At 43.9% G+C, this 23,087-nt stretch overlaps 1 protein-coding gene across 2 annotated transcripts; it reads right to left on the bottom strand.

Annotated features, from left to right (window-relative positions):
• Window positions 1-624: 624 nt before the first annotated feature.
• On the bottom strand, window positions 625-21,434 carry GXYLT2 (glucoside xylosyltransferase 2). 2 transcript variants are annotated; one of them, XM_036391253.2, is made up of 7 exons: window positions 21,142-21,434; window positions 14,967-15,156; window positions 14,630-14,761; window positions 8,751-9,002; window positions 7,390-7,513; window positions 4,355-4,527; window positions 625-3,835 (listed from the first exon to the last, which is right to left on the bottom strand). In XM_036391253.2, exons 1-7 carry the CDS (start codon window positions 21,321-21,323, stop codon window positions 3,653-3,655), a joined length of 1,236 nt encoding a protein of 411 aa, XP_036247146.1. In that variant the 5' UTR covers window positions 21,324-21,434; the 3' UTR covers window positions 625-3,652. The 2 variants fall into 2 exon arrangements, with proteins under 2 accessions (XP_036247146.1, XP_036247147.1); XM_036391254.2 differs by lacking the exon at window positions 21,142-21,434 and adding an exon at window positions 21,026-21,047.
• Window positions 21,435-23,087: the final 1,653 nt, after the last annotated feature.

Below are 23,087 nucleotides of genomic sequence, written 5' to 3'. Positions count from 1 at the left end.
CCACACACCCAGAGCCTTCCCAGAACCCACACAGGGCTGGGCTTTCACAGCTGGCCCACCCCTGCCCATCCATGTCAATGACAGTGTTATCCTTGATTTCAGAGAGCTGAGGCTGAGCCCAACATGTCACCCAGCTGGGAACAGTGTCAGCACCAGGATGTGGCTGGACAGACAGCCCAGCAGCTTCTGTCACACAGAGATGTCACAAGCAAGGACAGCACAGCAGTGACCACAAAATAACGTCCAAAAATGCATACAAGGAGGAGGGAGGGGAAATGATGCTAAATGACCTCCAGAGAGTGAAACATTATGGAGAACCAGTAAAGAGTAACAGATAAAACTCCAGTTTCCTTTGAGAGAAGGTTCTGATCTATGCTCACCGTAACACAGCTGGAGCTGCAGCATGACACACGAGCACTTTGGGGGAAGTTAAATATATTTATCTCTTTATATCCAATATCAGACTCTTTCACTACAGTAAAACTGTAAAAGAGGAACATTTATCTGTGTTCCTTGCTGTCAAACCCAGTATACACACACTAAAACATCACACCTACAAAACTCTATCCCAACCAGACCAGCACAGAATCTTGTATTTAAAAGAAAACTAGCAAATTATAGAGCTTGCTTAAAATTTCATTTATTTGTATTGTAAGCCAAGGGATCATCCTCAACTCAGAAATGCACTGCTCAGCCTCCTTGGGAGTTGTAACAATCAGTGCACTTGTCAAAGAAAAATCCACAAGCAATTCAGTGACAGAGAAAAGGGACATTTTTTACACGCAGGCTCGTGCCGTGCACACACACACACACACTGAGCAGTTTCCAGTTTCCCTTGTAAGCAAAATGCTGGTGAGCTCTATCCATTATACCACTGGAAATAACTAAAACACAGGAGAGGAAGGGGAAATGAGGACATAAAGTCTTAGTAAGTATTTACACATCCCATTATTAAGATAAATGAAGGCTAATTAACATGGAATTAGCCACAAGTATGAAATACAAAATGAATTAAAACTGGTTTCTAAGTAAGATGAATATTACAATCAACTACTGTTAAAAATAAAATATAACATGGTTTTGGAAGCTGTAGTGAAATATAAATTAATAATTCTAACAACAACAAAAACCAAAGTTACATAATTGTTTTAAAACACTTTGGAGAGCTCCAATTATTGCTTTTTTCCTCAGAAAAAGCCCAGCAGGGGGGAACCTCCCCCATTCTTCCTGCCAGCTGATATTACATTAACAAGAGTCTTCATGTTAAAGCAAGTACTTCATATATTTAATAGCTGTTGAGAACACAACTTAGTTCTTCCTAAACAAAATGTAGCACCTCCTGTGAACATAAAAAGCACTGCTTTAATCTCTTATCAGTTCATATGCAATAATGCCTTTGTTTTGTAATGAATTCCACTCCTTCATTTGAATATGCCTGTAGTTGCAGGGTTCTCTGTGCTGAATCACAGCTTACACAACCTCAGCCTCCCAAACTCCAGAGCCTCAGCACTGGGGCTGCAACTGTCTGGGCAGCAACACTGTGCTCTGCAGCTCTCTGTGCCTTGCAGACACCATGGAAATCAGGAACTCAGCCTGCCCAGCATGCAGCTCCACCAGCTCCTTAGACCTGTGTCAGCTTTATCCTGACACTTGAAAATAAAGACCAAAAGCAAGCTAATACTTTATACAAGCTCTCAGAATTGCTGGCCTAAAGGTTTACCTGCCATACATTATTTTAGACTTTCTAAATCAGCAGCTTTACCTTCTTTTCTCTGCCTTCTGGTTCTGAAATCTTGAATGCTCATTTGAGTTACATTTCAAACTTCTCTCAGTAGGTAGAAGTGTACTCTTGCTTAAAAATTGGCAACTGAAATAGAAAATCCTAAGGCAAGTTGGAAAGGCATCTCTGCTCAAGTTTAAATGACTTTCTGGGTCCCAGGCTCTCAATCACACAGTCGAGTTAGCTGCCTCTGTCCTTCACATGTCAATTTACACTCTGGTGGCAAACACTGCGAGATAAGGGCTGGAGTCATGGCACATTGTTTAACCAAACTGTGATTACGATTTTCAGCAGAGGTACATGCAAGGTTTCTGTTCCTGTCACTCCTGTGAGGTGCTGCAGTTCTGCTGTCCCTTACTCCAAGCCCCTGTCCCAGTGCTCTCCTGCTCAGCTGCCTGCAGCCCTGCTCTCTGCCAGGCTGTGTCACACACACTCTCACACTGCAGGGCTTGGGAAAAGCTTGGGATTCCATCCCGTGCACAGGCTCTTATCTGGCAGCCTGGGGATGGCACCAAGGTCGTGTTGTCCCTCCTCTCAGCAACTGCCACACAAGGAGAGAAATGTTGAGACAAAAGGAGACTCCTGGTGTTTTCATATGAAACCCTGACTGGATTGGGGAGAATGCCCAAAATTGCAATTCCTCAGAAATCCTATTTTAACTTTGGGAACATATCCTTTCCATCATCCACAGTCCCCAAGAATTTCTCTATAACAACGTATGATACATGTACAGGGATATCCCATCTGTGCCAGTTTTCTTTTCCTTAGGGGAAGGCTCCATTATCTCACCCAGCTCCTACTTTGCCTGTTAGATACAAAAATGAGCAGTTCCAAGTAATGGCTGATGTTTTCTGCTCAACAGACTTGAAAAGTAACATCATTTTCTCTGCTGCTTCCTTGAAGCACTCCTACACACACCCATGGGGCTTACACCTAGAAAATACCCTCTGGGAGTCTGCTCTTGGATCACTGCTCTTTAGGAGTGAGTCTGCTCTTGGATAGCTGCTCTGCAGGAGTGTCCTCACTTCCAGTTCCCCAGGGAATGGTCCCAAGCATCTTTCAGCTACTGCAATTTAAATAAGCTCTTTGTGCTTATCACAAGATGATGATCATATCTTGGAAATTTAAGCTAAATGAAGTATTTTAAATAAACATCAAAGCCATTTTGTATCCTCTTCCACTTTGAGGCTATTCATTTTGATCCCAGCATAAAGCTCTCAACTTCCCCATCCCTGGAAGTGTCCAAGGCCAGGTTGGACAGGGCTGCAGTAACCTGGTCTAGTGGAAGGTGTCCCTGTCACCATGGCAGGGTGTGGAACAAGATATCCCTGATGGTCCCTTCCAGCCCAAACCACTCTAGAATTCTGTGGTGCTGTGACCCCAGAAATTGAACTTTCAGGCAGAAATACATTTCCATGCAGGAGAGGGGAGTCAGGGGCAGCACTGGCCATCCCCCAAGGCAGGGATGGAAAACTGTGTGGCAGTGGAATACTGCCTTCACTGTGCAGGGAATAGCACTTAAAGAGGATGGATCAACAGTACCTGGGTTTGTACTCTTCACTGACAATAGTCTTGGACTGTGCCTGCAGTGCAATTCACATTGCCAAGCCAGAGAATACATTCTTAAACTGTAAGGGACCAGGGTGGCAGGCCACAACTGTATTCCACAAGAAAGGATTCTCCTGCTGTTCCCAGCAACAGTCTCAGTAGGCTTCTAGGATTTTCTGCTTTTTGTAATTTCAAGGACTAATTAGAAAATTGGAAAAAGAAATATTTTAATTCTGAGTTTCAGTAAAAGAGATCATATTCTTCATTTATATCCTTCATGAAATGGAGTACAAGACTTATAACTTCTGTGTAAGAGAGCTACAGTTAGTATTTGTGGTTAGCCCCCAAGTACACAATGACACGATTTTCATACACCTTCTTCATTGTTTTCTCAATTTGCTTCAAAAATACTTGTGGAATTCTCCCACATAAAGTGTGCACTGTATCCAGAAACCTCGACTGCAGAGGGTAGTACAAGGACTGGAAGAGATTGTCTTCAAATGGAAACTAAGGAAAAGAAGCAAAAAAGAATTTTTAGTTTTCATCTGCTGAGTGTCACCAACCCCATCACTTCACATCCTGCCTGCCTGAGAGTGTGCACTGACAGGAATTTTATTCATGTAAGGATTCTGTAAGGAAACAGGAGTTTTGGCAAGCAGAGCTGTACACACACAACATCCCAGCCGTGCCTATGGACAAGCTTCTGGAGGCCTGAGGTGCTCAGGGAGGACAAGCTTTCCCAGGAATTTATGGACCAGAGCTGCAGCCCCCCAGCATGAGAAACTCCACTCCAGCTTTTTCTATCTTCAGTACTACAGAAAAGCAACTGATCAGCCTTTTTGATTACTATAATACAACAAAGAAATGTTGAAACCACCTCAACTGCGTGAGAAGCCAGAACAACCATATTCATTTGTGTCTGGTGGGTTTTACCCAAACACAACTACCCATCCTGATGGCTGGCAGAGCAACGTGAGTGAACCCACCCTGGGGCACAGGGAGTGGCTCTGAGGATGCAGCACTTACATCCCGGATCACCTCGTAGAGGGCCTTGAAGGTGGGCTGCTTGTCGTCGTGGTAGACGCCTCTGTTGCCGTGCAGGATGGAGACGCCCTCCTCCTCCGCCCCCCTGCAGTTGCTGCCGTACATGCAGTGGTCAGGCCGGTAGTTCCACTGGCAGGGGAACACGTACAGACACTCTGCCCACGCCAGCAGGGCACAGGGAAAGAGAGGAGACACGGCAGACAAGAGTTACAGCAAATTAAACCAGCCTGGCACCCATCATCGGGGAATGCTCAGTCACATCTTTTGCAAGTAGCCCCACCAGAGACACCTCCTTCCCTCACGGGGGACTCCACTCCCCAGCTGCTGGTCCTGAACTGTGCTATTTGCTGGGTCCCCAGGACGAAGGAGGAATTGAGAATCTGACTCCATGGTCTTAGAAAGCTAATTTATTATTATATTATATTAAATTAATATTATATTATATTTATACTATATCATATTTATATTGTACTATATATAATATACTATATAATGTAATGTAATATAATATGTATTGTATATAAAATACATTATATATTATATAATATATATTATATTATATTTCTATTATATTATATTTATACTTATATTTCTCTTATATTATACTTATATTTATATTAATATATAATTACATTATATTATACAAAAACTATCCTAAAGAATAGAGAAAGGATACATCCAGAAGGTTACAAAGAATGATAATGAAAACTCATGACTGCTTCCAGAGTCCTGACACAGGTGGATGGTGAATGGTCATTAAGTCAAAACAATTCACATGAAACCAATGAAACAACCACCTGTTGGATAAACAATCTCCAGACCAAAGCAGCCAAACAGGAGAGGAAAATGAGATAATACTGTTTTCATTCTTCTCTGAGGCTTCTCAGCTTCCCAGGAGAAAAATCCTGGGCAAAGGGGATTTTTCAGAAAATATGACAGTGACACTGAACAAACAGGGCAACACGAAATCTGGGACTGAACACAACCCAAGGGAGCCCTTCAGAAAGCTGAAGTGAAGACCCAAACCGGAGAGCACACAGCAGGTGGCAGTGTCCAGCACCCCCTCCATAGCAAGGAGTCTCTGGAGTGACAGGAGCGACTGGGGAAGCACACACAGCAGTGGGGCCATGAAAAATCCAGACTCCTCCTGAAGCCAGCAAGGGACAACTTACAAAGTATATCCAGGGTTTGCTGCTGAAGCTGTCACAGAGGCCCTGACAATTTGTTACACAGCAGAGTATAAGGGCTGGTGTATTTTATCCACAGCCCTCCAAAGAATCATCATCCATTAATTTCACAGGTCTAGGTTATTTAGAGATGAGCCTAATTTCTCAAAAGAGCTCATAACTCCCTTTCTCCTGGTGATTTTTTTTAAACTCCACGCACACAGTGCTTGCAATCTGCTTGTCATAAATCACTCCAGTCCCTGCAACCTTTCTGCCTTGGCCCTGGGGAACAATGAATGATGGCTGGTGCCAGCAGGGCATGGCAGAAGCACTGAAGATTGAATTCTTCCCTTGGCCTTTCCCAGCTTCCCTGGACGCCTGCAGCTGGTCTCGTGTGGTTCTTGAAAAGCAGAAGAAAAACTTTCTGACCTTTTCCTCCCTTAAGGCCTCTCCAGCAGAGTTCTCCAGAAAGGGAGAGCAGTCTTTGGAGATGGGCAAAGGAAGCAGCTCCTCAGGCCCAGGGAACAGAGCTCTCTGTGGTTTTAACTCACATCCATAAAAAGGCAACTGCAGCAGTCTTGGCCAATTCCCCTCCCCAGCCAGTCTCAACAACCCAGAGCTGAAAACCCCAGAAAGTCCAGTTTTCTGTGCTAATGGTACACAGTTCTTTCATTTTCTTTTCTTGAGCAGTCTGGTGTGACACAATTCATAAAAGATTCTTTACCAGTTCTGAGGAAAGGACAGACTGTGGTGCAGAAGAGTCTCCACAGGTAGCTTTGATAGAGAACTCTCAACACAATATTGAAGTTTTTTTGCAGTCTTTGTTTTTTCCTGCACACTTCAGTGTCTGACTTCACAACTAATCAGGCTCCATACTTTTCGTTCTCCAGGAGACTATGCTCCCATAACATTTGTTTCTTTTTGGAAACTAATTCCCACTCTACTTTTCCCTAGGACTGGGGTAATCTATGGGACATTGATGTTTGACATCTGTCTGCAGTAAACAGATGTTTGCCTTTTGCTTTGCTTCTCCTCACTCCAGCAGTTTGCCTGGATTTGGGTATATCCAATTACCTACCCTGTGGCTCCTCAGAGAAAAAGAAATGGGAGCAGAATAAATAAAGATAATTCCAAACTTGGTTTATTCTTAAGATAAGTTAAGGTGACAAGGTCACATAGGAAACCAGGAGAAGCAGTTGGGATGGATACTCAGCATCCATTCAGAAGCACAGAATGAGGTTCTCAGCTTCTCTGGGAAGTGTGTGCTATGCTCCAGTGTTTAAATCCCTGCATTTCTCACCAGCAGGACATCCATGACATCATCTGGTGCCTGCTGAGGCCAGGTCACTCAGCTCAGAGGCTGGAAGCTGCTTTAGGTGAGATATTCCAATGGCTGTGTCCACCTTCTGTCTATATAGCTTTGTTACTTATTTGCATAATTATCACAAGTCAGCTGAATTTCAGAAAAAGTGGGTTTAGCTTTGCAGAAAGTTTGGCACTTTCACATTCAGATAAATATCTGAAACAAAAACATTTTTGAAGCTACACCCTGGAGGACACACACAACATGAACTTCACCCCTTCACTTCATCACTAATTTTACACCTCATGATTTTCTCACATCTCCAGAAAACAGATTTATATATTCAATAGAACCAAGTCCAAGCCCCATTACCTGCAGCAATGTCAGAAATATTTTCATAGGTTATAAATCCTCTGAGGATGCAGTTACACAGTAACTCCATACCAGAGGATTTATGCATATTCTAAATAACGAATAGCAGTTAAAAAAATCAAGCTCAAGATATTTCCCTGACACAGATAATGAAGACTCCAAGAATCATTCCTTACCTGGGTTAAAGTAAAAAATTATATTTAGCAGATCCTGGTCTCCCCACGTGATGTAATTTTTGTACTTTTGGTACAATGGATATAACATTTCCTCCCAAGTCAAGCCACCGGGTATCAAGCTGTTCTGCAGGGCAGGAGAACAGAAGCAAGGGGTTAAAATCATGATCAGTGCTGTGGTATCTGACCCAGAGTGGGCACACACAAATCTCTAAGCTTTGCTAAGTGATGTTGGACATCCAAAACTGAAAAACAGCCAGGAAATGTTGGACCTGGACAGGGCTGTAAGAGCAGAACTCACTGTTTATCTCAACAGGAAAACAAAGTCTCCTGGGCCCAGCTCTGATGTCAGCTCCTGCTATTCACAATCTTCCTATTCCAAGTAACAGGTGGGGAAAAAAGTGAAAAAGTGGAAAATGCAGGGACGAGGTGAAAACCAAGGTATAAAAGCAAGGAAAATGACACACTAAAGATCATCCTCCCTGGGAATTATGGTAGTAAGAGCAAAGCTTGGGGGTTTTTTCCTCCAGCTGTTCCAGTAACAATGTGGGAAACCCCTGGCATTGTCTGAGAAACCCCTTGGGGTAAGCAAAGTTTTAGTGATTACAGAATATGTGCTCAACAACACAAATCTGTCATGAAAACGCTCCCTTCTCACTTACACCAGTTCACAGAGTCACTTACCTGCAGCAGGATGCAAAAGTCTATTCACAACAGATGCAGAAATCACCAATTTCTCTGGATATTCACATCAAGCTTTTCAATTTTAAAAACAATACAGCTACTGAAGATCTGTGAGTTTATTCTTTCATGTATCTTTTCAGGGAAATGTAAGAAGTTGGGGAAGCCATTTTTAATGCTGCTACCAGACCGCTTCAGCTGCAGCCTTGAGGAAGTTTCATTTATTTTAATAATCATGTTCACAACAGCTTTTAGTATCCAATTATACATATTCCGTATTTCTCTGATTCTTTGTATTACGAACATCATGCAATTTTACACTGAGCTTTCCAAGATGTGAAAACATGCAGTATTTGCAGGGAATGCCCTGACCAAGGAGAGGAATGGTGAGGACTCCATTGATATCAGAAGGCTAATTAATGACTTTATTATACGATATTATTCTATATTATATTACATTACATCTAAACTGAATCTGCCAAGCACTCGACTCTGCACACCACTGCCCAGCAACTTGTGACTGTCACCCGACAGTCCCAACACACACACACAGGATAGGCCCAGGAAACAAAACACCATTGCTTTGGGTAACCAATCTCCACACTGCATTCTACTTTGGCACGACACAGCTGCAGCAAAAGCACAGCAACCCCGAGTTTGTGCAAGAGCTGCATGTCTCTCACCTTGAAGCGCGCGCTGCGGATGCGCGTCAGGTTCATCAGCATCACGCCCGAGTTGAGGCCGGTGCTGCCGTAGTAGGGGTGCCGGGCGAAGCGGCTGTACCAGCCAATCTTGGGCATCTCGTGCTCGGGGGCCATGGCAGCCAGCTGGGTGGAGTTGAACTCCCTCAGCAGGTGCCAGATGTCATCGATGGGCCTCAGGAACAGCACGTCAGTGTCCACGTAAAGCAGCGAATCCACATCCTTTAAAATCACCTTTGGGAAACAAACCAGAGAGGCGGCAAACACAAAGGTTATTGGCAAAAGGGACTTTTCCTTTAAACTGATCGTTTGGAAGAGGTTATTGATTTATCAGCTAAATGTAACTACACAGAGGAACAACAGTTATCAGATTATTGGCTTATTGTTTGCTGTGGGTTTTTTTTTAACTGCACAATAAAGGAGCTACCAGAGCACTGAGGTTCTGAAGCAGCAATTCACTGAGCTCCCAAAAATACCTGCAAGGACTACTTAGTACCTGTTCAGAAATTACATGTAAATAAAATGTATTTACAGAGCTATTTTCAAGAACTCCAGTGGCAGAAAGGCTAAGCCAGGTAACCCAGGAGACCAGAATATTTAAATTTACCTTCATATATAATTAATATATATAACTGTTTCACATTAATTAAGACAACCCCATTGATCACCAACATATGTGCATCCCAAAATTTGGTTGTTAAACAGAAATGTCACATTAAAATACACCAGGTCGTATTCTGAGCTCTGTCACCAGATTCTGTATGAGGAATCACCACAGTAAAGTTGGTCAGGGCAGAAGGGTGTAACTGCAGATTAGAGCCAGGATGTTTCAGCAGTTCCTGCTGACCATGTTCCCCCTTGTGGCTGCCCAAATCCTTACACGCTCCTTCATTAATATCCATGGTGGGACAATGACCTGGTGCTTCAAGTCTTTCTAAAGTAATAAAGATCATTACCTACAGTTGACCACCAGTCCCAAATGCATTTTCATTGCTCTTCTTTGTTATTTGCTAAAACTGTCCAAAATTTCCTTAAGTACTGAAATTTTCTTACTTTGGTCCAGCCAAAACGCCTATTTACTTCTCTCTCTTTCTGTGAAAAGCAAACCAAAAGGCTTTGGATTTTCACCATGTGGAAAACAACAATCACTCTCTCATCCAACTGCAATGACATTAATGACAAACTCTCTTATTTATGCAGGTGAAAAGAAATTCTATCAAGGAAATTGGGTTTTACATAAATTCTAATGTATTTTGACTGAGGATTACCTGTGAAATAAGAGTGAACAACATTAGGATTGATGGGTAAAAAAGTGGGTGAAAAATATCACCTCTAAGCATGCTCAACAGGAATCCACTAAGATGCCAAATGCCTGAGTAAAGACTTAAATGAGATTTTTCACCTGACTCAACACATTGGGATTCAGACTGACATTTAGTCAAGTTTAACAAATCCCTGACCTGTATTTCTGACAGGATAACTACATGTTCTTCCTACAGAACAGGGCAGGCAGGAGAAGGAACTGTCTCTGCATTTTAAACAAAAGTTAGGCTTACAACAAACTCTAAGTAAACACATTCAACACAGTCCAGATCTCTGCTGGATGGAAGATTATAGAAATACAGCATGTTCCCACAAAACCCTCACAAACCATCACACAGAGGTATCTGTAAGTAAGTGACAAAAATTGTACAGTAATACACTAAGAGCTCAGAGCAAATATTTGCAGATGTTAAGTATCCTCAAGTCCAGTATTAAAAAACCAAACCAATAAAAAAGACAGGTACTGTAAGAATAAATCAATAGAAGACAGTCTGCAAGGAAGAAAGGTTTTCAGTTTAGGGATATCCTGGGTATTGTCTATTAATTATTCTGCAGCACCTAGGAGCCCTGATTCATAGGGACCTGCTATATCAAGTCACATCAAATGAAAATGCATTAAAAAAAGAAAAACCATCCCCAAATTTAGTCTGAGACAGGAGGTAACACTGGAAGACAAGCAGAGCAGACTTAGCCTGTGAATCCACAGCACACTGCAGACCATTTAAGATTTCTGTCTAAGGGGGCCTTGGTCAAAAGGCAAATTGAGCCATTTTCCAGCAGGAAAAACTGACAACAGTTCAGGGAGAACTTGGTACCTACAGACCCTCCTCATCCTTCCCAAGTATAAGTGACAGCCTGGCCATTGCTTCTTCCAGCAGAAAAACATTCTTTCAGCAGCTTTCAAGACACAAATAAATCTAAATCTGTGGAAGTCCATGGACTGTTATAATTTTCCCACAGATTCAAGCAGGTATTGGAGTTCTTTGTGCAGTGCCTACCAGCACCTGACCCCACCTTGCATTCCTCCTCTCAGGATTCACCTGCTCTCCTTCCTGCTGGTTCAAAGATTCTTCCTCTCCTGTGTCCAAGGTGTTGCCCTGCAATGACACCCAAGTGGCTAAAAAAAGAGCTGTGCTACCTCCTTTAAGCCCTTCCCACTTTCACATGTTGAGCATGCAGACTCCTCTAAAAGCTGCAGATGTCAGTTTGAATTGCTCACATCTCTCCTGGCTGTGCCTTGGGCAGGGGGGATTTAATTTCACCCACTGCAGCTGTAGGAGTTCCCCACTGAGCAGGAACTTCAGTGCAGGTTAGAAGTGACACACAGAGACCTGGAACAGGAGCTTTGCCAGGCTGTGTCTGGAGGAGCTCATGGAGGTCACACAAACCATGCAGACACACCTGGCAGCCTGGAATTTTGGAAAGGGATGGCCAGAAACACGGCTTGCTCTGCTTGTCTTCCCCTTGCTCTGCAGGCACTTAACATCTTAAAAGTGTGATTTTTTTTTTTTCAGCTATATAGAGTATTCTTAGTAAATCTGTCAAAAAGTTCTGCATAGAACTGGCTATATTTAGCCTGGCACTTCACTTAAATACTCAATTATCTGTAATTTGATTTCACAACTTCTGTCTCCATAGATTCTCCCTGTGTTAGCAAGGTTGGCAAAGAATAACACACTCCTGAGTAAACACACACTGGTGCACTGTGAAGCTGGGCTACCTAAGGGTTTGTGAGGGCTCATGTGGCAGCTTAGCACAGCTTTATCCAAAAGTAGGGACAAATCACTAAGCTTAATGCTAGAGTAACAGTGCCACAAAGTTGAGTTACTAAACCTCATTGTAGTAAGAGATTAACTCAAGTTACAGCAGAGACTTTTGTTTAGGTAAGGCCCTGGCATCTATTCCCCCTGGGCTGGATACTTGAGCATCCCTCAAGAGGAAAGCTGTAACACAGGGATATTGCTAAGCTATCTTAAAAGCTCTTAAGTAGATTAAGTGTTTTGAGAAGGGCTCTAAATGTTCATCCAAAAGTCATCCAAAAATCCCCTAGGCATTTCAGGATACTTTAGCTGATTGTTTTGGTAGCTCCAGAAGAGCAGCACAGAGACAGCTGCAGCCAGCCCTGAGGGACCAACATCCCTGGGAGCAGAGGATGTTCCTCACCTGCTGTCTTAACACCCGTGGCAGGAGTACAAACCAGTTCCCAGTGACTCCTAGTTTAATGCTGAAGTTTCACTCTGTGCTTACAAAAAGATTTACACATCTTCCTCCCTGTGTCTCTACAAATGCCCTGGGTGGTTTTGCTGCAGCAGAGTGCAGCAAGAGATTCTCTTGTGAGATTACACAGAGGCTCCATCAACGTCCCCTGCATCAAAGTGGCAAATGTGATCAGATGTCTCAGAATGCCTCTGAAAAATGCAGGATGCTGTACAGTCTTCCTGAATATTTTAGCATCCTGGCTAGAGTCAACAAGCTGGGAATGTGCACTCCAACCTGTGCTCAGGACAGAACAGCTCAGTACTGCAAAGTGCAGGCTCACATCCCACAGCTCTGCTTCCACCGCGGGGTAAAAGCACTGAAAGGTTCTTACCCCATTTTCCCTGAACACATTCCTCAGACCCTCCTGTCCACTTTCACACGCCTGCTGGTGCTGCAGAGGAGATTTCTTTGGCAGGAAAGGCACTTGTGAATCAAAGACTCGCATTCCACTCGGGTTTAGCATTATCAGGAGCAAGACAATTTGCACAACTGAGAGCTAAGCAGCTGATAACTACTGCTCTCCTGGGCTCCTCCCGAAATCCAGGCACATTTCATGCTGCTGCAGGGAAAAGTGCTCAGTACAGAGAAGGATGAAAAAAACCCAAACTGATATTCTGCTGGCATTTATTAAAAATAAAAGTCAAACTAGTTCTCTAAACAGCGAACTAGTGAACAGTTGGAATGCTCTGCTCCCACTGTGTGCTGACAGTTCAAGTGGGATATCAGAACCCAGTTATCCAACATAGAAAACCAAAATAATGGCTGGAATTACCCAGAAACAGCCTAAGGTTGTGCCTGCCCGTGAACTCGAGCACCAAACCTTGAGGGTCCCCCAGGACATTTGCCACCTCAACTCTGATGACAGCTTGTTTATTGTACCCACATCAACTCCGTGTCAGCTGCAACCCCTCTTGCACAGCCCCTCCTACACAAAGCCATAAACCTCAGCCTGACCACACACAGCATTTTGCAACTGCCCCTAGAGAAACAAACATCTACAGCTGCCCCCTCATTCTGCTAACACAACAAGCAACAGTCTAAAAGAAGTTACTGGAGAACTTCAGCAACGTGTGAGTGACAAAAAGGGATCAGCAAAAGCACTGCCCAGCATGAAGGAATCAGCACGAATGCACAACCCCTTTCTGTCATCAGAACAGTGGAGAGAAATGAAAATTAAGTCATTCCTATGATTAGTCCCCCAAAATGACAGAAGAACAGAGATTTCTGTTGATCCAGGACATGCTGACACTGTATGGAACAAGCTAACACTCAGGGACCATCTTCCAGGTGATACAAATATTTACTCAGGGGAGAGAGGATCCCTGCTGCAGTTGGAGTTACTTCCACCCCATCTGGCCTTTGTGCTGTTGATAGTCCACCCCTAAATGGCAGATCAGCAGAACTGCTGACAGCACATATTTTCTCACATATGTATTCACAGGCTACATATCTGGACATGCAGCTGTCTCTGATTGCTTCCATCTGAGAGGGAAAAGATTTCTTTGTCCCCCCTCCACTTCTCCTGAGACAGCCATGAAGAAATCTGGATCATGTGAACAGCTTGTCACTTCACTGGAGTCACCCCAATCAACAGCAACCCACGAGGTATTTTTGATAGATGTTCTCAGTTCCACAGAAATTGCTTTATGCAAACGTTCTTTCAACTTCTGATATGCAAAACTGGTATCAACACTTCCCTTCTCTCCAAGTTTACAACACTGAGTATAATATAACTTTTCAGTGAACTTGAAGAGTCCAGGATAGACCAAGCTCTCGCATGAAATCCAACTTCAAACACACTGGAATTACTACCTGAAGGGCAATTGTGACAGTCTTGGAAAAAAGAAGTAAAACTCAAGGAAAAGGGAATGCTGGGAGCATCAGTATAAGGGCTAACATATGGAAAGGAAGATGGTGGGTAAAGAGGGCACGTTGTAAAGAATGTTATTTACAAAAGGCACACAGCATCTACCCCAAAATATCTGCCCTGACAGAGTTCTCACATTTTCTCTGGAGTCTGGAGAGTCTGCAGAGCCCAAGAGGCTCATGGAACCAGAGACAAATCAGAAACACACATCCTTTGTTAGCCAGGAAAAAGCCAGGCTGGATTTCTCTGTTGATTTTATTTTTTTTTTACTGTGTCTTAAAGTTCAGCCTAAAATTATCTTTCAGCAGATGTTTCAGCCTGAAAATGGTTTTAATATTATACCAGCAAAGCTTCCTTTCTGTGGAATTAACCTTTTCCTGAAGCAACCTACTCAGAAATCCAGGTGCCTTACCGGAAGAAACAGGCGCTGGGCAGCACATGGTTTGAATAACTTTTTCCATTCCTGAGCATTTCCTACTGAGAAGGTTATTGGGTAAATGTTGGACTCAAACTTCTTTGTATATGAGGAAGGCCACTCCTTTAACTGAAAGACATGGTGGGAGGAAATCAGACACTACACCTTATTATAGAGCTTTTGTAAAAAAACACATGCATAAGGAATTTATAAGTGTGGACAGTAAGCAACGTGATCAGCTGCTACTTGCTGATGTTCATGTAATTTTCTCAGAGATTTAAAACTTATAGCTAATTATTTATTTATTTATTTACCAAATGACAAAGAAGCTCACCTTTGTCTCAAATTCAGGCTTAAGGGAATCCTCAGCAAAGATGTGGAAGCAGAGCCTCCTGCTGCTGAAGAGAACTGCTGATTTCAGCATGATCAGGGTCTCCTCCAGCCGGTCCCCACATGCCACCACTGCCAGATGCATGCACTGCAAGGATGGGGGCTCCTTTGGATGTTTCTGCTCTCCAGGCTTCCTGAAAATTCAGGGATAGGCACACAAAAATTACTGAGGTAGACATGAAGAGAATCCCTCATTAACAGACATCAGGGTTGGTTTTTTTCTTCATCATTTTGCAAGGGATCAGGGGGGTTTTTTTGGTTAGATATTTACAGAACAAGCAAATAGCATGGTAATTTCTGTCCATGGTACAGATCAACAGTGTTACAATTATAATGTAAAGAAAAAGGCTATTTTCTGTTATTCCTACATTTCTGGGTTTGCAAAAATCACTGCACTACAGACAGAGATGAAGCCAATTTCATAGCACCTTCACCTTGCTCTGTGCAAATGACAGCTCTTTCCCCAGCCCAGAGGCCACAAAGCCAGAACAGAGTTACAGCTACCCAGCCAACTTTCTAACACAATGCAGATCACACAACTGCATCCAGCAACTTCATTTCCAAGCCCACAATGGCTACATTGGAAGAAGACATCCATACTTTAGAAAAAAAAAAACCACTGCATCCATATGTAAATTGTTCTAACAGTTAATTAATTTTCTATTAAAGATGCATGCCTTAATCCTGGCCTGAAGGCACTGGCAGAGTTTCAAAGGACTGCTCTCCATTTCACCCCATGGAATCCATGAGATTTTGCTAAAATAGACATTTTTGAAAACAAATATAGTTACATATCCCAGATGAATCAGACTATATTCCAAGGGCCAAACTGTAGGATTTTCACTTAGCACCCACCTGTGTGGGCTTTAAATACATTTCATCCAGATATAGGGAACACAGTAAGAGGCACAATGAAGCTTTCTGCTAGCCAGAAAAATCAGGTTCTCCTGGGGAGCTGAAGACCTTTTGAAAGCAGTCTTTTGGTTCTGTGATTAGTGTGGAGGTAAGAATTGCATCCTCCAGGAATGCCTGCACCATGGTGTCTCCACATTCCAACACAAATGACACTTAGCCTCCATCACACAGGATGGAGCTGACCAAGCAACCAAATCCCAGGCACAGTAATCATTCCTGGAGAGTTCAAAAGGCAAATCATAGATCACTGCCTGCTCTGGACATACCTCTGAACAGAGCACATCAATCCCAGCCCTGCTCAGAACACACAATTACACACACACAATTAATCACTGGAGTTAATGCTACAAACAGAAGTTCTAAATAAGGAGAAAAATGACAATTTAAAGCTGTAATTATTTTTTCCAGACACTGAAGTGCTGCTCTGTGTAACAGCAGCATTCTACCCTTCAGAGTAACCCACCTCTGTGTAAAGGAACACCAGGCACTGACACTTCACTGACTGTACAAAGCAACACGTTTCATTAAGGGTTTAAAATCTTCTGCTTTAGTCCTAATTAACCCCCAATTTCATCAGTGTATAAATAATGGAATATTACCTCTATGTGAAGTGGAATTTACTTTCCAACCTATTAGTGTAAAAATTGCTGAATTATTGAAGTGAATAATTAGCTGCTCATACAGATCACCTTTTCCCCCTTCTCTCCATCTGTGAAATGTTTCCCCTTAATTGAGTCTCTAAATCAAGCCATGCACAGGCTGGGAGCTGCTTTGATGTAGTTTCTGGCAATGGAATTCACTGGGAGAGGGACTAAACCCTGCACTTTTATTGGAACATTTCAAAACCCCACACCAAAGCACTCAGCTTTCCTGGGCAGTTTTAGCCACAGTGAGCTCTGCAGCTGTTTTGCAGTGAAAAATCCAGCATGTGCAGACAACACTTCCAAAGGACAGACTCAGCAGAAGCAATGCCTGGTGAAAGCAAAATGCCGGGAAAGCCCATGGGAGTAGGGATAACAACACATAGACATCCTGGAGGAGAGAGCTGAGCCTTGGAGGTGAGGAATTTCCAACATTGCAGGGGTTCAGGAGCCTGGAGCGGCCTGAACTGGAATAAACATCCCAGAAAAAGGAGCTATTTGAACTACATCAGTCATAGTCTGGGACGCTGAGGGCAACAATCAGTGAGAAAAGTATCAATGAGGTACAGAAGAACTTTGGGACACAATATTTTGCATCTCCTTTTAAGTGCATAAAGAAACTTAGAGAACAGAGAAAACAAAGGTGAGCTGCAATAGGAGACAGCTCCACAGCAGGATGCATTTGACTGCAATTTTAACTTAGGCTTTAAAAAATAACAATTATCCAGAAGCCTGAGAAGGGGTGGGTGTAGAAGAGGCAAAGTCAAACTGCCTGGAGGGCAAACAAGCAGATCATGGCAAGGAAGCTCCCAGCTCCCCTTCCCTGTTCATGCAGGAACCCCATACAGGGCAAGGAGAATGGAAAGGGCAGGAGGAACAGCTGGAGGGAAGGACATCCCTTAAAAATGTGCAGGACACAGCCAAGTTGTCCCACCTGTAAAACGGGAACCACTGTTACAGCTCTAAGAATTTCCCACCTCAAGAGACTCCCAAGACATCAAAAAGCCCAAAGATCCACAGAGTAATGCAATTATCATTAGCCAATTCTTCCTAACATTTACATTCATTCCTTTATAGATCAACTTGTCTGTTAGGAACAGTCTCTAGCTGGATTTTATAACCTAAATTAAATGTCTAAGCACACTGAAAGCAATGCAGAGACCTGGCCCCTAAAGTTTAACGCGTTTAACAAGAACAAATACACAAACTAAGATTAAGCACTCCAGAAAACACCACAAAATACTCGCAGAACACATCCCCATGGAGTGGCTGAAGACTGAACTCGATAAGATGGAGCACAATAAAATGTTTACAGCAAAAATCTTCCAACAATACAGAACAACTCCCATCCAGTTGCTCACTCTTATTTACTGAATACAATTTCTGCAGAAAGGCACTGACACAGCAGGAGCAGCCTGAGTGCTCAAGCACAACAGTGTGCATTCCTAGGTCTTAAAGTTTAGATTACATCTAATTTTCTTATTAGTCACAGCCAAAGTGCCTCAAACATAATTAGCCCAAAACCTGTCTAAATCAATCCAAATCCATTCAAAATAATGCATTCCCACCTCATTTCAGAGCCTGCTAATCTATTCAAGCCTTCAAATTTATTCCTGAAAGATAATGCATGCAGACACTTCCAAAATGCAATATAGCTGTTGATGTTTGAAACCTTCTTCCCATTATGATCTCATTTACTTTTGCAGCACAAACAAGGGTAGATTTAGGCATTGTATCAAAACTGGTGATTCACTGAACAGGCTCCTTCCCTGACAGCCACCTCTGAGTCAACATCCCAACAACAGCTCCATGATGTGAAACACATTTTCTTGCACACTTTGAAATGCAAACGTTTTTAAATCAACCTTTCTCACTTCGCAGCAGTTGCACAAAACCAACTGGAGCTGCTGTCAATCCAAAAGTGGTTAAAGTTTCAACCTTCTCCTACCACTCAGAGAAAGGGAAAAAGCCACTCAAAACCAGAATGGATGCTTCTCTCTCCTTTTATGAAGTGGGCTCTTTATGAAACAAGTATGAAATACTTGGGGTTTCAGCATGTTATTATCAAACTCGAGCCAAACTTGCATTTGTGTGCACACAGGCTGCACAGAAAGAAAAGTATCTTGACAGGTTGCCATGCAAGGGATGTTTTGCATTGGAAAAGTTACTTTCAGGGAACTAAATGTGCTGGTGAAGGTTCACTTCCCCTGCCTTGCCACGCTGGTTTAAGAGAGAGCATGGTCACATCTGCACTTCAAATGTAAAACGATCCTCCTTCTTTTTAATACTTTGCACACATGGGTTTGGCATGTATTTTAAATTCTTTATATAAAAAAGTCTTACTGAAAGCACAGAACTTGCTACTTCCAACAGGAACGAGCAGTAAAACCACCACAAAAAAATCAAGTTTTCAAAGCTAACCAGAAACTTACCTAGATTTGTCAAAATTATCTAATGACCAAAGCAGGAATGTCACTGCTAACATTTGTGAGGCACCAGCCAACTAATGACATGTGCCCACATTAAGCTTTATGTATAGCTTCTTTTGTTAAAAGAATTCTGCACTGCTTAAAACTTAAATCCTGATGTCTTCTGATATTATGGGACTACAGAAAGCAGTATTACAAATCCCAGTCAAAATACAATTCATCTTCCCTGCACGGTGCTGATTCTCATGAAGCAAACACAAATCCTAAGTTACATCCTTGTCTCTGAGCTGAGCCCAAATCCTGCATCCTCTGACAAACCACTTTGACAAAACTGAATTTAAATGTTTAACATTCAAGCTCTGTCAATCAACTCTGCAGTCTCATACAAGCATGTACACTGTGATCACCTCACAAGATCTTACAGTCCTAATCAGATTTGTTATTACCCTGAATGAATCAGTTAGATAAAGCGGGATCTCTTGCATCAAATAAAAAAATAACATTCCTTTGCTCAAAAGGAGGAATTAAAATTATAATCATGGCCTGTTTCTTACAATCCAAATTCAAACCCCCCACAGTGCTTTCAGTTTAGCTTGGATCAGGCTTTTTAAACCCAGCAGATCCCACCACCTGATGCCTTTCCAACAAGGTAAGCATCACCTCCACTTCAAACCACTTATGTCACACCCTCCCCACAAAAATTCTTTTTTTATGAATATACCTTCACCTGAATAAATTTTAGTAGTAACTAATATAACACAGAATCTTTCAGGAAATGGCTGAAGGGGAGCTACAGAATTGGGCTTCTCAGTTATACAAACTCCTGCTGGGGCCAATGGTGCAGGATGACACAGGGAAAAACAACCACCAAGCCCCAAAAACAAAATTCTGAAGAAAATGCACACTTTGAATACTAAATTCCTCTTTTTTTTTTTTTTTTTTTTGCTGTTGTGTTGCAGACCTTCTAAAAAGGACTTGCAAAGTCAACAAATAATCAAAAAATTAGATAATGTCAAATTGTGAAACATGAAGATGCCACTGAAAAGCGCTTTGAAGTGGAATGGTTGTTTACACTCTCTGGCAGTTCCACACTTCCCCGGCTCCCTCCTTCAGTGTTCTTCTTGATTTCCATGATAATCACAGAGATATGCCTTAAAGAAAAATGACTTCAGGAGGTACAGTTGCTAGTGGAAATAATCCTGCTTTAATACCGGCATTTAAATTCTGTCCGTGGCCCACTCTCAGCCCCAGAAAACATCTCCTGCATTCAGTGGGGTAACAATGCTGGGAGAAACCAACTGCTTTAATAAGTTAAGGAGTAAGAGCTCAAGAAACGGGAATAGTCTTTCATTCAGAACATCTCTGTGAAATCATGAATCAGAGACACAAAGACATACCAAGTTAATTAGATATATGAGGTCACACTGACCATAATATAATTGGAATGCAAAGGGGAAAACAAGTCCTCCACCCACTGAAAGCTGCCCTTTCTCAACTAATTAGTTTTTTAAAAAATACCCTGTCTGTAAGGTGCTGGGACAGGAAACACACCACACCACGATTTAAAGCACCTTTAAAGTTCTGCTGAATTAATTTACATCTAAAAAACATTCAAAACAAAAAGCTCGATAGTTTAAAACCTGCCAGTTCGGAACCCAGCGGCAGCACACGGCGATGAGGAGCCGCATTCCCTTTTCCCTGGCAAACCCGGGGAGCGCTCTCCGGAGGTGACAGCAGCCCCTCGGTGCCCACAGCAGCAGCACAGTGCCCACGTCAGCCTCCCAGGCAAGGCCAGGAGCGAGGGAAAAGCCGCTATTTCAGAACCTGCTCCCGGAGAGGAGGGAACTCCCCCGCTCGGGCACGGGGAAAACCTTCCGTGGCACCTCTGGCAACTACGCTGCCAGGGGAAACGCGCAGGGAAAGTTTGTACTTGCGAACCTCAGCAGTTCGCAAAGGGTCTTTCAACGCCGATCGCTAGCGGGGGAAGAACACCTGGGAGACAGAAGTGCCCGACGCACCGGCACCGAAGCGACACCGCCGAGGAGACCCGCGGGTCCCGCGTGGGGCCGTGCCCGGGCACAGCGGCCGGGGATTCCCGAGGGCAGGGGCCGGGGCACGGAGCCGCCCCCATTACCTGGCGCTGGCGCTGCCGCCGCCCGCGGGGCTCCTCCTCGGGGGGCTCCGGCCGAGGCGCGGCGGGCGGCGGGCGGGCGCGGAGGGCGCGGGCGGCGGGGCCGCGCTGCCCGCCAGCAGATAGAGCAGCAGCAGCACGGCCAGGCACAGCAGGGCCGCCGCCACCTTGCAGGGCCGCCGCATGGCCGGGTCAGCACGGCCGCATGGCCGGGTGCGCACCGCGGCACGGCCGGGCCAGCAGCACCGCACGGCCGCGTCCCGCCGGCCGCATCGCCACAGCCCGGCCCGAGCGGGGACGTGGCCGCACGGCCCGGCCCGAGCGGCGCGGGGCGGGACGGGGCGGAGCGGGGCGGAGCGGGGCGGAGCGGGCCGCGCCTACCGTACTGCCTGGAGTAGCAGCCCGGCCCCGGAGCGCCCGGGCACGGCCGAACGCCGGGCCGTGCCACCCCTGGGTGGGTGCAACTAACGCGGCACGGACCGCGGGTACTCAGGGGGAGCTTTGCTTTCACGGGCGGGCAGTGCTGCGAGAGCGTGAATGGGATCAGGAGAAAGAGGGGAAGCTCCTCTCGACAGCGCCTTTCCTCCGCCGGTGCTAACGGGGAAACCGAGCCTCCCTCCGCCTTGCTGCCCCGGTTTATCGCTTGCAGGCAGCGCGCACTCCTCATTCCATCCGCACCGAGGACAGGCAAACGAGAAAGTGCAATGAATGCTTGCAGGAGGAACAAGGCGCTCACTCACTTGTGGGTGGCTTTGTCCCCGTGTGACCCATCCGAGCCAGTCTGCCGTGGGACATCAGCAGAAATCACAACACTGAATTTCACAGAGGTATATCCTGCTTGGGGTCATAATCTGATTTACGACCTTGAAATGTACAGAATAACAGAAATAGACCTTGAAATGTACAGAGTGACAGAAACATACATTGAAATGTACAGAATGACAGAAATACAAGGACTCTTGCTGCCCCATGGAGCTGGAGTACAAACTGTGCAAAGAATGGAGACACTAAAGGGGAGAGGAGGGAAAGTGGAGCCCTGCAAGTTTATTGCTGGAGGAGCTTTGCATCCCTCATGGAGCCACTGAAGGGACTCTGGCATTCACTTGGCAGTGGAACTGGGCAGCCTTTTACGCTGTCGCATTACAATGTAAATTACAGTCCATTTTACACTGCTCACACCACATGCCTTCGCCAGTGGTGTCCCAAAATGTACTTTGCCTCAGCATCAGTCCAAAGGCAATGAACAACTACTCTTTCAAGAGTTTCATCCAACTCAGATTGTGGCCAGATATGAAAACGTAAATTACTTAATGCTAAGAGAAAATAGCAATACTAAATGAGAAACTACAGAAAAACCACAATGCATGAACATATGCTCTTTCCCAAGAATATACAGACTATAATAAAACCCTACCAAACTTTATACTTAATGAAAAAGAGTACCAGTGGTTGAAATCCTTGAGCTGTTCAAATGTCTGATTTTTGTATCATCAATACAATCACTTTCTTCTCCAGATGTATCAATTAGGCCCTTTTAGTAATTTTGTTTTGGATTACCATTTCCAAGGTTGCCAGATTTACTCATTATTATTAGCAATGTAGAGCCAATTGTGCTTATCAATTGCAAAGCTTCATGTTTCTATTTCTCAAGCAAACAGCAAGTTGTCCTAATTACTTGCCCAAAACATTGTAGAAAATGCATTTTAATTCTTCTGTGCTCCATTAAATACATGCCAGCCAAATTGCCTTCATCAGAGATGCACTAATAGATGCATCTTTGTACATTTCCAAATAAAACTTTTTCATTGCAGCTCTAAAAAATTCAGTGTGTATTTTACAGAAGAAAGCAATTCTCATTGCTTAGAGATGCTACTTCATCGTTTATTTGGATGGAAGAGCAGAATGGCTGATGCACCACTTTCTTCACTAAAATCAATATATAAATAGTT

The sequence above is a fragment of the Molothrus ater genome, chromosome 11 (genome assembly GCF_012460135.2).
Source record: "Molothrus ater isolate BHLD 08-10-18 breed brown headed cowbird chromosome 11, BPBGC_Mater_1.1, whole genome shotgun sequence".
In the NCBI taxonomy this organism is placed as follows: domain Eukaryota; kingdom Metazoa; phylum Chordata; class Aves; order Passeriformes; family Icteridae; genus Molothrus; species Molothrus ater.
This window is presented reverse-complemented; position numbering and strand designations above follow the sequence as displayed.